Below are 12,250 nucleotides of genomic sequence, written 5' to 3' on the forward strand. Positions count from 1 at the left end.
AGTTTTGTAGTATAGTTTAAAGTCAGGTAGTGTTATGCCTCCAGCTTTATTTTTTTTTTGCTCAGCATTGCTTTGCCTATGCATGGTCTTTTGTTATTCTATATAAATGTCTGGATAATATTTTCCATTTCTGAGAAAAATGTCTTTGGAATTTTGATGGGGATTGCATTGACTCTATAGATGACTTTGGGTAATGTGGACATTTTCACAATGTTAATTCTTCCAATCCAAGAGCATGAGATCTCTTTCCATCTTCTTCTGTCCTCTTTAATTTCTCTCAACAGTGGTTTGTAGTTCTCTTCGTAGAGATTTTTCACATCATTAGTTAACCTTATTCCTAAGTATTTTTTTATGGCTATTGTAAATAGGCTGAATGCATTTACAATAGCCATAAAAAAAATGGCTTTTTCTGAATGTTCACTGTTGGGACATAGAAATGCTACTGATTTTTGTGTGTTGATTATGTATCCTGCAACTTTGCTGAAATCATTTATCAACTCTAAGAGTTTTTTTGTAGAGGCTTTAGGCTGTTCAATATATAGGATCACATCATCTGCAAACAGGGACCGTTTGACTTCATCTTTTCCAATCTGGATGCCATTAATTTCCCTCCTTCTTTGACTGCTTGGGCTAGTACTTCCAACACTATATTGGATTGTAGTGGTGAAAGTGGGCATCCTTGTCTAGTTCCTGTTCAGGATGATATTGGCAGTGGGCTTATCATGTGTGGCTTTATAATTGTGTTGAGATACTTTCCATCTATACCTAGCTTGTATAGAGTCTTTACCATGAATGAATGTTGAATTTTGTCAAATGCCTTTTCATTATTTATAGAGATGATTCTACCGTTTTTGTCTTTGCTTTTATTGATGTGGTATATCACATTTATTGATTTGCATATGTTGAACCAACCTTGCATCCTGGGGATGAATCCCATTTGATCATGGTGGATAATTTTGTGTATGTGTTGCTGTATTCTGTTAGCTAGTATTTTATTGAGGATTTTTGCACTATATTCATCAAGGATATTGGCCTGCAGTTTTCTATTTTTGATGTATCTTTGTCTGGTTTTGATATCAGGGTGATGTTTGCCTCATAGAATGAGTTTGGGAGAATGGCATCTGTTTCAATCTTTTGGAATAGTTTGTAGAGAAATGGTATCAATTCCTCTTTGAAGGTTTGGCAGAATTCTGCAGTGAACCTGTCCAGTCCTGGGCTTTTCTTTGTTGGGAGCCTTCTGATAACAGCTTCAATCTCTTTTATTGTTATTGGTCTGTTAGATTTTCTATATCTTCTTGGCTTAATGTTGGTAGTTTGTATGTGTCCAGAAATTTACCCATTTCCTCCAGATTTTCAAATTTTTTGGCATACAGTTGTTTATAGTAGTCGCTAATGATTCCTTGTATTTCTGAGGTATCAGTTGTAATATCACCTTTTTCATTTCTAGTTTTTGTTATTTGGGTCTTCTCCCTTCTTTTCTTAGTTAGCCTTACTAAAGGTTTGTCAATTTTATCTATCTTTTCAAAAAACCAACTTTTTGTTTCATTGATCTTTTGTATCATTTTTCAGGTTTCTATTTCATTTCGTTCTGCTCTGATATCATTTCTTTCCATCTACTAACTTTGGGTTTGGATTGGTCTTGTTTTTGTAGCTTTTTTTTTTTTCTTTATGAGCAATCTTTGCACAATGCTACTACTTTTGCTTTTCCTTTTTAAAAATTTTTTAAAATTTTTTTATTTTATACAATGGGTTTTTCTAGTTCTTTAAGGTGAAGTGTTAGGTTGTTTATTTGCCATCTTTCCATTCTTCTGAAGTAAGCATTTAATGTTGTAAATTTCCCCCTTAGTACTGCTTTTGCAGTATCCCACAGGTTTTGGTATGATGTGTCATTATATTCATTAGTTTCAAGAAATTTTTTGATTTCCTCTTTGATTTCTTCTTGGACCCATATGTCATTAAGTACAATGTTGTTTAATTTCCATGTATTTGTATAGTTTCCAGAGTTTCATTTGTTATTGATTTCTAATTTTAACCCATGGTGATCTGAAAAAATACATGGAATAATTCCAATTTTTTTGAATTTGTTGAGTCTTCACTTGTGACCTAACATGTGGTCTATCCTGGAGAATGTTCCATGTGCTGATGAGAAGAATAAATATTCTGAGGTTGTTGGATGGAATGTTCTATAGATATATGCCAAGTCCAATTGATCTAAAGTGTTTAGATCTTGTGTTTCTCTATTGATTTTTTGCCTAGATGATCTGTCCAATGTTGAGAGTGGGGCGTTCAGGTCCCCCACTATTATGGTGTTAGTGTCTATCTCATTCTTTATATCTAATAGTGTTTGCTTTATAAATCTGGCTGTTCCAATGTATATATTTATGATTGTATGGTTATGATTATATTTATGATTTATTTATCATAATCATTTATTATGATTTATTTATCATATTTATGATTATATGGGTGTGTATATATTTATGATTGTTATGTCTTCTTGATGGATAGGTCCTTTTATCATTATACAGTATACTCTTTTTATGGTTTTTGGTTTAAAGTCTATTTTATCTGATATAAGAATAGCTACTCCAGCTTGTTTTTCATTTCTATTTGCATGTTATATCTTTTTCCATCCTTTCACTCTTAATCTATGTGTGTCTTTACAGATGAGATGAATCTCTTGAAGGCAGCATATTGTTGGGTCCATCTTTTTAATCCAGTCAGTCAGTCTGTGTCTTTTGAGTGGGGAATTTAATCCTTTTACATTTAGAGTTATTATTGAAAGGTGTTGATTTACTCCTAGCATTTTATTGATTTTTGTTTAGATGTCTTAAGTACATTTTGTTCCTTTCTTTCTGATTTTCTGTTTGTCATCTGTTTTTGTTGGTTTCTTGAGGCAGTAAACTATTTTTTCCTCTTTATTGTTAGCATTTTTGTTTTACTGATAGGTTTTGTTCTATCTTGAGTATTCATGGCAGTGATAGTTGTTTTTCAGGTATCAAACCCAGTACTCACCTGAGAATTTCCTGTAAGGATGGTCATGTGGTAGTGAATTCCCACCGTTTTTGCTTGTCTGAGAAATATACTATTTGTCCTTCATTTCAGAAGGACAGCCTTGCTGGGTAAAGTATTCTTGGCTGGCAGTCTGTCCTTTAGTATTTTGAATATATCATCCCATTCTTTTCTGGCTTTTAGGGTTTCTGATGAGAAGTCTAATGTTAGTCCTATTGGGGCTCCTTTCTAGGTGACTTGCCACTTCCTTCTTGCAGCTTTTAAGATTCTCTGTCTTTGAGTTTGGCAGTCTTCCTGTAACATGTCTTGGAGAGGACCTTTTTGGGCTGAATATGTTTGGAGATCTTTGAGCCTCCTGAGTCTGAAGATTCTGTGACTTTCCCTATACCTGGGAGGTTTTCTGCAATTATTTCATTGAATATGTTTTCAATGCCATTTCCATTTTCTTCCCCTTCTGGAATACCCATGATTTGGATATTTGAGTGCTTAAGGCTGTCTGTTATCTTTCTTAGATTTTCTTCAATTTTTTAAATTCTTTTTTCTGGTCTGCCTGTGTTAATTCAAACAGCCTGTCTTCGAGGTCAGAAATTCCCTCTTCTGCTTGTTCTAGACACTGGTTATACTCTCTGTTATGTTTTTTATTTTGTTGAATGAATCCTTCAGCTCCACAAGCTCTGCTACAATCTTTCTCAGGGCATTGATTTCTTTGTACATTTCTTCTTTCAGGTCCTGTATATTTTTTCTCATTTCATTATGTTGTCTAACTGAGTTTTCTTGTATCTCATTTAGTTTCCTTAGAATAGTTGCTCAAAATACCTTGTCAGTCATTTCAAGGACTTCCTGTTCTATAGGATCTAGAGCTTAAGATTTATTTTCCTTTGTTGGTGATGTACTTTCTTGATTTTTCATGTATCTGGTATCTTTCCTTTGGTGTTTAGTCATTGTGGCAGGGGGTATCACGGTCCACTCGTTCCACCCTGATGTCTGGCCTGGATCCTGAAGTGACTGCCAATTCTGGGCAGCAGGGACTAGCCTGGGCTGGGGGTCCCAAGGTGCCTGCCTTTTCCAGTATGGCTGGCTTAGGGAGTATGGGCCTGGTGGCTCTCGGGCCTCTCTGGATGGCAAGAACTGGCCTTGGCTGGGGGTCCCACAGCACCTGCCTGTTCCAGTGTGGCTGTCTCAGGGTGTGTGGGCCTGGAAGCTCTCGGGCCTCTCTGGGCTACAGGGACTGGCCTAGGCTGGGGATCCCACAGCACCTGCCTGTACCAGCATGGCTAACTTGGGGTGTCTCTTCTTTTATTATCCTTTTAATGTCCACAGGATCTGTAGTGATGTTCACTCTTTTATTTCTGATATTATTGATTATGTGTCCTCTTTTTTTCTTGGCCTAGTTAGAGGCTGATCTTTTCGAGAAACCAGTTTTTCCTTTCATTTATTTTCTCTATTGATTTCTTATATTCAATTTCATTGAATATTTTTTTCTAGTTTCCTAAGGTGTATGCTTAGATTATTGATTTTAGATCTTTTGACTTTTTTATTATATACATTCAATGCCACAAATTTCCCTTAAGCACCACTTTCACTGCATCCTACAAATTTTGTAAGTTGTGTTTTTATTTTCATTTAGCTAAAAATATCTAAAAGGGCCGGCCCTGTGCGCACTCGGGAGAGTGCAGCGCTGGGAGCGCAGCGCCACTCCCGCTGTGGGTTCGGATCCTATATAGGAATGGCCGGTGCGCTCACTGGCTGAGCACCGGTCACGAAAAAGACAAAAAAAAAAAAAAAAAAAAAATCTAAAATTTTCTCTTGAGGGCCAGCCCGGTGGCGCACTTGGTAGAGTGCGGTGCTTGGGAGTGCAGCGGCGCTCCCGCCGAGGGTTCGGATCCCATATAGAGACTGGTCCGCTCACTGGTTGAGCGCGGTGAAGGCGCGACACCGAGGGTTGCAATCCCGTTACCGGTCACGAAAAAAGACAAAAAGGAAAAAAAATTTTTTTTTCTCTTGAGATTTCTTTTTTTTTTTTTTTCCTTTTTGTCTTTTTTCGTGTCCGGCAACGGATCGCAACCCTTGGTGTCGCGCCCGCAGCGGACCGGGACCGGCAACGGGATCGCAACCCCCAGCGCCGCGCCCGCACCTCACTCAGCCAGTGAGCGGGAACCGGTCTGTATGTGGGATCCGAACCCTCGGCAGGCGCGCCACCGCACTCCCAAGCGGCGCACTGTAGCAGTGTGCCACCGGGCCGGCCCGAGATTTCTTCTTTGATCTATGTGTTTATAAATGTGTTGTTTAATCTCCACATATTTTGGGATTTTCCAACTATGTTCCTGTTATTGAGTTCTAGTTTAATTCCATTGTGATCTAAGAGCAGATGTTATATGTCTTTTAAATTTGCTAAGGTGTATTTTATGGTCCAGAATGTGCTCTACCTTGGTAAATGTTTCATGTGAGCTTGAGACAAATGTGTATTTTGCTGTTGTTGGATGAAGTAATCTATAGATGTTGATCATATGCAGCTGATTGATGGTGGTGCTGAATTAGACTATGTCTCTACTGATATTCTGCCTGATGGAGCTGTCCATTTCTGATAGGGGAGGCTTGAAGTCTCCATCTATAAAGTGCATTAATCTATTTCTCCTTGCCGTTATATTAGTTTTTGCCTTATATAATTTGGCACTCTGTTGTTAGGTGAATACACGTTAAGGATTGTTATATCTTTTTGGAGAATTGACCCCTTTATCATTATGTAATGCTCCTCTTTTTTTTGACCAGTAAGGTGATTGCAACCCTCGGCACGGTGTGGTCTGCACCACGCTCAGCCAGTGAGCGCAGCAGACATCCCTATATAGGATCTGAACCCACGGCCTTGGCACTCCCAGCACCGCACTGTCCCAAATGAGCCATGGGGCCGGCCCTGTAATGCCCCTCTTTATCCCAATAACTTTCTTTGCTGGGAAGTCTTATCTGACTGAAATTAATACAGGTATTTTCACTCACTTTTGATTTGTGTTACCATGGTATATCTTTCTCCATCCACTAACTTTTTAATCTATATGTGTCTTTACACTTAAAGTGGGTTTTTCATAGACAACATATAGTTGGGTCTTATTTTTTGATTCACTCTGACAATCTCTGTCTTTTAATTGGTACATTTAGACCAGTGACTTTCAAAATTATTATTGATATAACTGAATTAATATCTATCATACTTATTACTGTTTTCTATTTGTTGCTCTTGTTCTTTGTTCCTATTTTTGCCTTCTTTTCTTTTTCTGCCTTTTGTGTTTTTAATTGAGCCTTTTATTTGATTCTATTTTCTCTCCTTTTTTCAGCATCTCAGTTGTACTTCTCTTTTTACTTTTTTTAGTGGTTGCCCTAGTTTGCAATATACATTTTCAACTAACCCAAGTCCACTTTCAAATAACTCTCTATCCCTGCATAGGTAGTGTGAGTACCCTGCAATAACAGAATCACCCTGATCCCTCCCTTCTGCCCCATGTATCATTGTTGTCATTCGTTTCACTTACACATAAGCAAGCATAAACATATTTAATGTAAAATATACACACATAAGCATACATAATCAAATACATTGTTGCTATTATTTTCAACAAACTTTTATCTGTTACATCAATTAAGAATAAGAAAAATAAAAGTTTTCATTTTGCCTTTACTTATTCCTAGGTGAGCTCGTTGCTACTGGGTTACTTAGGATCTCTTTTGAAAATGTCTTTCAAAAAGGCAGAAGACATACAGGAAATATACTAGAAGGAAACTCCCAAGTTCTTTTTAGCATAAGGAAGGTGAACTATATATGTGAGTAATTTTTAAATAATCTTTTAAATCAAAGCCGGCCCCTTGCTTTGGCTAGGACTCATATTTGAGGCAATGGTCATCAACGAAGAGTGAAACCACCAGGTGAAAGGCTGATGGGGATCTCTACCATGAAGGGACCTAACTTCCATCATCTCGACCCACCAATCAATTTGAGCATAACGAAAAGTAGGACATCTAGGTATTATTTGCCTTCTAATGTATACATTGTACCACTGTACTCCACCTCTCCAAAACTGAGCCTGAACATAATGAAGCCTTTAGATCTACCTGCCAGCTGACAGGAAACAGGACAAAATAACAAGTTAAATAACCACAGGAAGCAATTGGCCAAATCCAGAATTTGTTTTACTTTTCATCACAATTGACTGGTTTCTTCAGAAAGCCAATAGAATATTAAAAGATGGGAGAGAGAAGCAGGAGGAACTATTCCAGAAAGAAAGAAACTGCAGAAATCTAACCAGATACAGTAAGTAAACTTTGCTGAATCTTGATTTGAGCACAACAACTATAAAAAATAGTCAATCAATAAAATCTGAGTATGGACTGAGTGGGTATTAGACAATATTAAAGAAGTATTATTAATTATATTAGTTGGTAATTACACTTTGTTATGTAAAAAAAAGCTATTCTTTTTTTGAAATGCATAACTAAAGTACTTTGGGTATGTAGTGAAATTATTTACTTTATAATACTCCAACAAAACAGAAAGGTTGGTGAGGGGAGAGGACAGACGGACACATGGACACATGAATCAATGAAACTTGAAGCTGGGCAGCAGGTACACAGCAGTTCATTGTACTCTCTCTGTTTCAGTACATTTGGAAAAGTACCTAAGGGTAGAGATCCAGGATCCAAAAACTACAAGATTTGAAGAATATGTTGGACATCAAGGATGAAAATGAACTAAGGTGGTTTCTTACCTTAAGAGAAAATCAGAGAAGAGAAACTAATTCTCTTACATAAGGGAGCTGGAAGAGAAAGCTTGCTAGACTGAGTGTATACTAAAGTCCACAGAATGAGACAGGAAAGGAAGGCTGTACTCTAATTTGGGTCCTCTCAGAGGTCTGCACCCCACCCATGAAAAGCATGGGGAAAAGTATGGGGACTGTTTCAGCTTAGAAGGGAGGAGCAGCCACAGGTTTGCAAAGGACATGAAGAGAGCCTAATTCGGGAGACAGCTGTCTACAAGAAGGAGTACTGCTGTATAAACAGAACTGAGATATCTAAACTTTATCCTAGAAAGTAGAAAGATTAACTGAATTAAAAATGAAAGATAAAGGGGCCGACCCCGTGGCATACTCAGGAGAGTGCGGCGCTGGGAGTGCACCAGCGCTCCCGCTGCGGGTTTGGATCCTATATAGGGATGGCCGGTGCACTCACTGGCTGAGCGCGGTGCGGCCGGTCACAAAAAGGACAAAAAAAAAAAAGAAAGATAAAGTTACATTATGAACTCACTTAAAGGTAAATAACATTATTTTAAAAAATGACAACTAGCCCAAAAGCACACCAGTTGCTTCCAAAATCGTAGAGATACGAACGTGTATAATTATTCTTCCCCAGTAGAAGAAATGCAAAACTCTCTGCCCGGAAGAAGAAAGAAGCTGAATGGCACTGTTACCATGGTGATGGTTAATGTGCGTGAACGTGCACATGCGTGCACATACAACACAGACACATACAGTCACACTCACATATACACTCTTAAACACATACAAGCACATTATTTTAGGCCATGCTAAAAGTGCATTTGTGTATTTTGGCATCCATGTTTAAATTAAATGCTTGTATGTGTATATTAGAGATAAATATGGTTACTTTCTCTTTTTTAGTTTCATTGCACATATTAAATTAATTTACATTTAATACTCTAAAATAACTCAAAGCTTCCTTTTTTTTTTTTGTCTTTTTTTCGTGACTGGTAATGGGATCGCAACCCTCGGTGTCACGCCTGCACCGCGCTCAACCAGTGAGCGGACCAGTCTCTATATGGGATCTGAACCCTCGATGGGAGTGTTTTTTCGTGACCGGTAACGGGATCGCAACCCTCGGTGTCACACCCGTACCGTGACCAGCAATGGGATCGCAACCCTCGGTGTCACGCCTGCACCGCGCTCAACCAGTGAGCGGACCAGTCTCTATATGGGATCTGAACCCTCGATGGGAGTGCCGCCCCGCTCCCAAGCGCCGCACTCTACCGAGTGCGCCACCGGGCCGGCCCTCAAAGCTTCCTTTATTTCTGCTGATATGATACAAAATTATACCCATCAATGGCACAGAATAGACTGACCAAAGGGAGAATAATGCAGAAAGAGCTTACTTATGTGACAGTCATAAAAAAGTACATTCTATGTGCCACTCACTGTACCAGCTGTTAGAGATACCAAGATGAATATAAGAGGATGGAGGAAAAGACACTTCTGCTCTTGTTCTCTCAGAATTCACCATAAAACTGTAAGGAAAACCAAAAAACTGAAACACTAACTCCATCTCTGAAGGACCCAAGAGCTAAATGTGACTGACTACACAGTCTCCCTCACAGGCCAATGTTCCCCACAGAACCCTGGGAGACTCAGAAATTGGGGCCGCAGGTATGGCAGAGGCAAGCCTACTTTGCAGGTACTTGTGCCTTCAAGTTTCTATCTCTCTTCTGCTATCATGGGAAAGATGAGAAAGTTATTCTCTAGAGAAATCAAGTGAAAGAGGCCCTGGACTGAGAATGCTAAAAATTGCAGAGGATGGAGATAAGGATGAGAGGGAAAAAAAAACAAAACAAGAAAAGTAAATTAAATTATGCTTACTGAATCTTGTGACATTGTCCCTTAAGTGCCCTAGGCATTTGCTGCCAGGCCTACTACCCCTCACCTTCACCCCACCTCAGACAGCCATCTGGACGATCCTTCTCTGAAAAAGCTGCACAACCCCAAAGAGGAACATTTATAGGCATGAAATAGAGGGCTCCTCAACAAAAGAGCAGCTCATCCTCCAGTCATCTTTTAGGGAGGCAGACACGTTCCCAATCAGCTTACAGCACCTGAAGTTTACATAGGAATAGATGGCCAATGGTCACCAGACATTCGAGAAAACAAAAACAGTGCAAGGAGTAGAAGGAAAAACCTCAAAACAAAACTCTATAACTAATAGTCCCAGAAAAATAAGATAAATATCTTATTTATAAAATAAAAACAGTATGCTCGCCGAAAAGGGACAATCAGAGAAGGTTCTTGGAAATTAAAAAAGAAAGTCAAAATTTTCAAAATTAATACAGGGGCTAAAAGACTAGGAAATCTCTCAGGAAGTATACCCAAAATACAAAAAGACATGTAACAGAATAATTCATTTAAAAACTTAGTGCTTACATTATTACGCATCAAACTAGTATTTAACACTAATTTATTAAACTGATTGTTAAGGTAAATATTGATTTAACTAGTTGTAGTTTTAATCCCATTTTGGGAAGATAAGAGAACTAAATCCTTGTCTACCATAACAGGAAGTCAATTGATAGCCTCTAAAATAAAAAATCAAGGGAGCAGTACGAGGGTATTATTTAGAATTATGGAAGCAACGCAGCTCTGAAGAGTTGAAAGTGGTGGTCTCTGAGGCACAGGACCAAAGGATTAGAAAGAAGTAAGACAGGACTGTTTAGCACTGCATGATTTCTAAAGTATGTGCCTATATCTCGCTCTGAATAAAAACAGATATTAAAGTAAAAAAGATCAATATGACAATATCCCTGTCCTCAAGGAGTTTATACTCTATTGGAAGAAACATGCAACACAATAACTACAGGAGCATGTGGTAAATGACCCAGCAGAAGCATACAGGATCCCATCTCAGTCGAAAGAGTAAGGTTTCTAAGAAAAGGGGATACTTGAACTGTGGTTTTAAAAGATGAAGAAGACAACTGGTAAGAGAAGGGATGATGGGTGTTTCTTCTAGCAACAGTCTACGCAGGTAAGTTTCTTTTTAAAACACAAATGATAACATTCTTTAAACACACTTTTGCACCTAGCTTTTTTTACTTAATATATCTTGAAGACTGTTTCTCATCTCAGACACTTCTTATAAAACATACTTTCTATTAAAACAAAACAAAATGCTTATTAAAAATCCAAAAGTATAAAAAGTTTCAAAATAAGGAGTAAAAAAATTCCTCCTGGGGCCGGCCTGTGGCTCACTCGGGAGAGTGCAGTGCTGATAACACCAAGGCCACAGGTTCGGATCCCATATAGGGATGGCCGGTTAGCTCGCTGGCTGAGCGTGGTGCTGACAACACCAAGTCAAGGGTTAGATCCCCTTTCCGGTCATCTTTAAAAAAAAAAAAAAATTCCTCCTGGGGCCGGCCTGTGGCTCACTCGGGAGAGTGCAGTGCTGATAACACCAAGGCCACAGGTTCGGATCCCATATAGGGATGGCCGGTTAGCTCGCTGGCTGAGCGTGGTGCTGACAACACCAAGTCAAGGGTTAGATCCCCTTACCGGTCATCTTTAAAAAAAAAAAAAAAAAAAAATTCCTCCTTAGTCCCCCATTCCTAATTCTGAAGGAATAAGCACTTTAAATTTCTTCCCAGACCTTTTTCTATAAAAATTAAAATACGTATATATGTAAATATTGTTTTATTTTTATTTTTTAATTGAAATGTTTTGATCGTACATATTTATAGGGCACAGAGTTAAATTTCAATACACGTATATGTGTAGTGATCAAATTAGGGTAGTTCACAAATTCATCACTGCAAAAATTTATCATTTCTTTGTAAATACTATTTAATACAAGTGAATGTAATAACAATGTTCTATATGCTTACTATATTTTATACACATACTTGTTTATACGTATAAAATACACTCATATTCTCTAAAGTCTCTTAAAGTCAAGGATTCTGTGCTAAGAAATGTTAAGAAACTTCCCTGTATATCAACTTACCAACACAATCACAGCACTCGTCCCAAAGGGCCCCGAGACACAGCATACACTCCTTACAGCAGGAACAATTCCCTTCGCCGGGTCGGCACTGGCAGAGCTCCTAAAAACAAGACAGATGTTTAAACTTAAAATTCCAAATAACTAAAATTGTTAAAATAACTACATTGTCTAAAATTGTTACTTTTTTAAGCAAAAAAAACACCCACAATATTTTCATTTATAGTAATTTACTCTTGCCACAATTTTTAATTCAACATCATTAACTATTTGTAGGAACATAACTATTTCTACAATGTCAAGTAGATTTTTTCTTTTGGACTCATTCGATAAACATGTACTACATGCTTTTACCTTGTTTTGAAGCAAAGAAAACATTGTAGTTTATAACCCATAACTTTTTTTTTTTTTTTTTTTTTTTTCTTTTTTGAGACTGGCCGCCCCATGCTCAGCCAGGGAGCACTGGGGGCGCCCCGGTCAC

At 38.1% G+C, this 12,250-nt stretch overlaps 1 protein-coding gene across 1 annotated transcript in view; it reads right to left on the reverse strand.

The window, feature by feature from the left end:
• TWSG1 (twisted gastrulation BMP signaling modulator 1) overlaps nucleotides 1–12,250 on the reverse strand; it is a 51,403-nt gene that overhangs the window by 21,350 nt on the left and 17,803 nt on the right. Inside the window, exon 3 of the mRNA XM_008572716.1 lies at nucleotides 11,773–11,872. Within this exon, the coding sequence (XP_008570938.1) occupies nucleotides 11,773–11,872 (100 nt within the window). The remainder of the gene's footprint in view (nucleotides 1–11,772; nucleotides 11,873–12,250) is intronic.

This window comes from Galeopterus variegatus, unplaced genomic scaffold (assembly GCF_000696425.1).
Source record: "Galeopterus variegatus unplaced genomic scaffold, G_variegatus-3.0.2 Scaffold827, whole genome shotgun sequence".
NCBI lineage: Eukaryota > Metazoa > Chordata > Mammalia > Dermoptera > Cynocephalidae > Galeopterus > Galeopterus variegatus.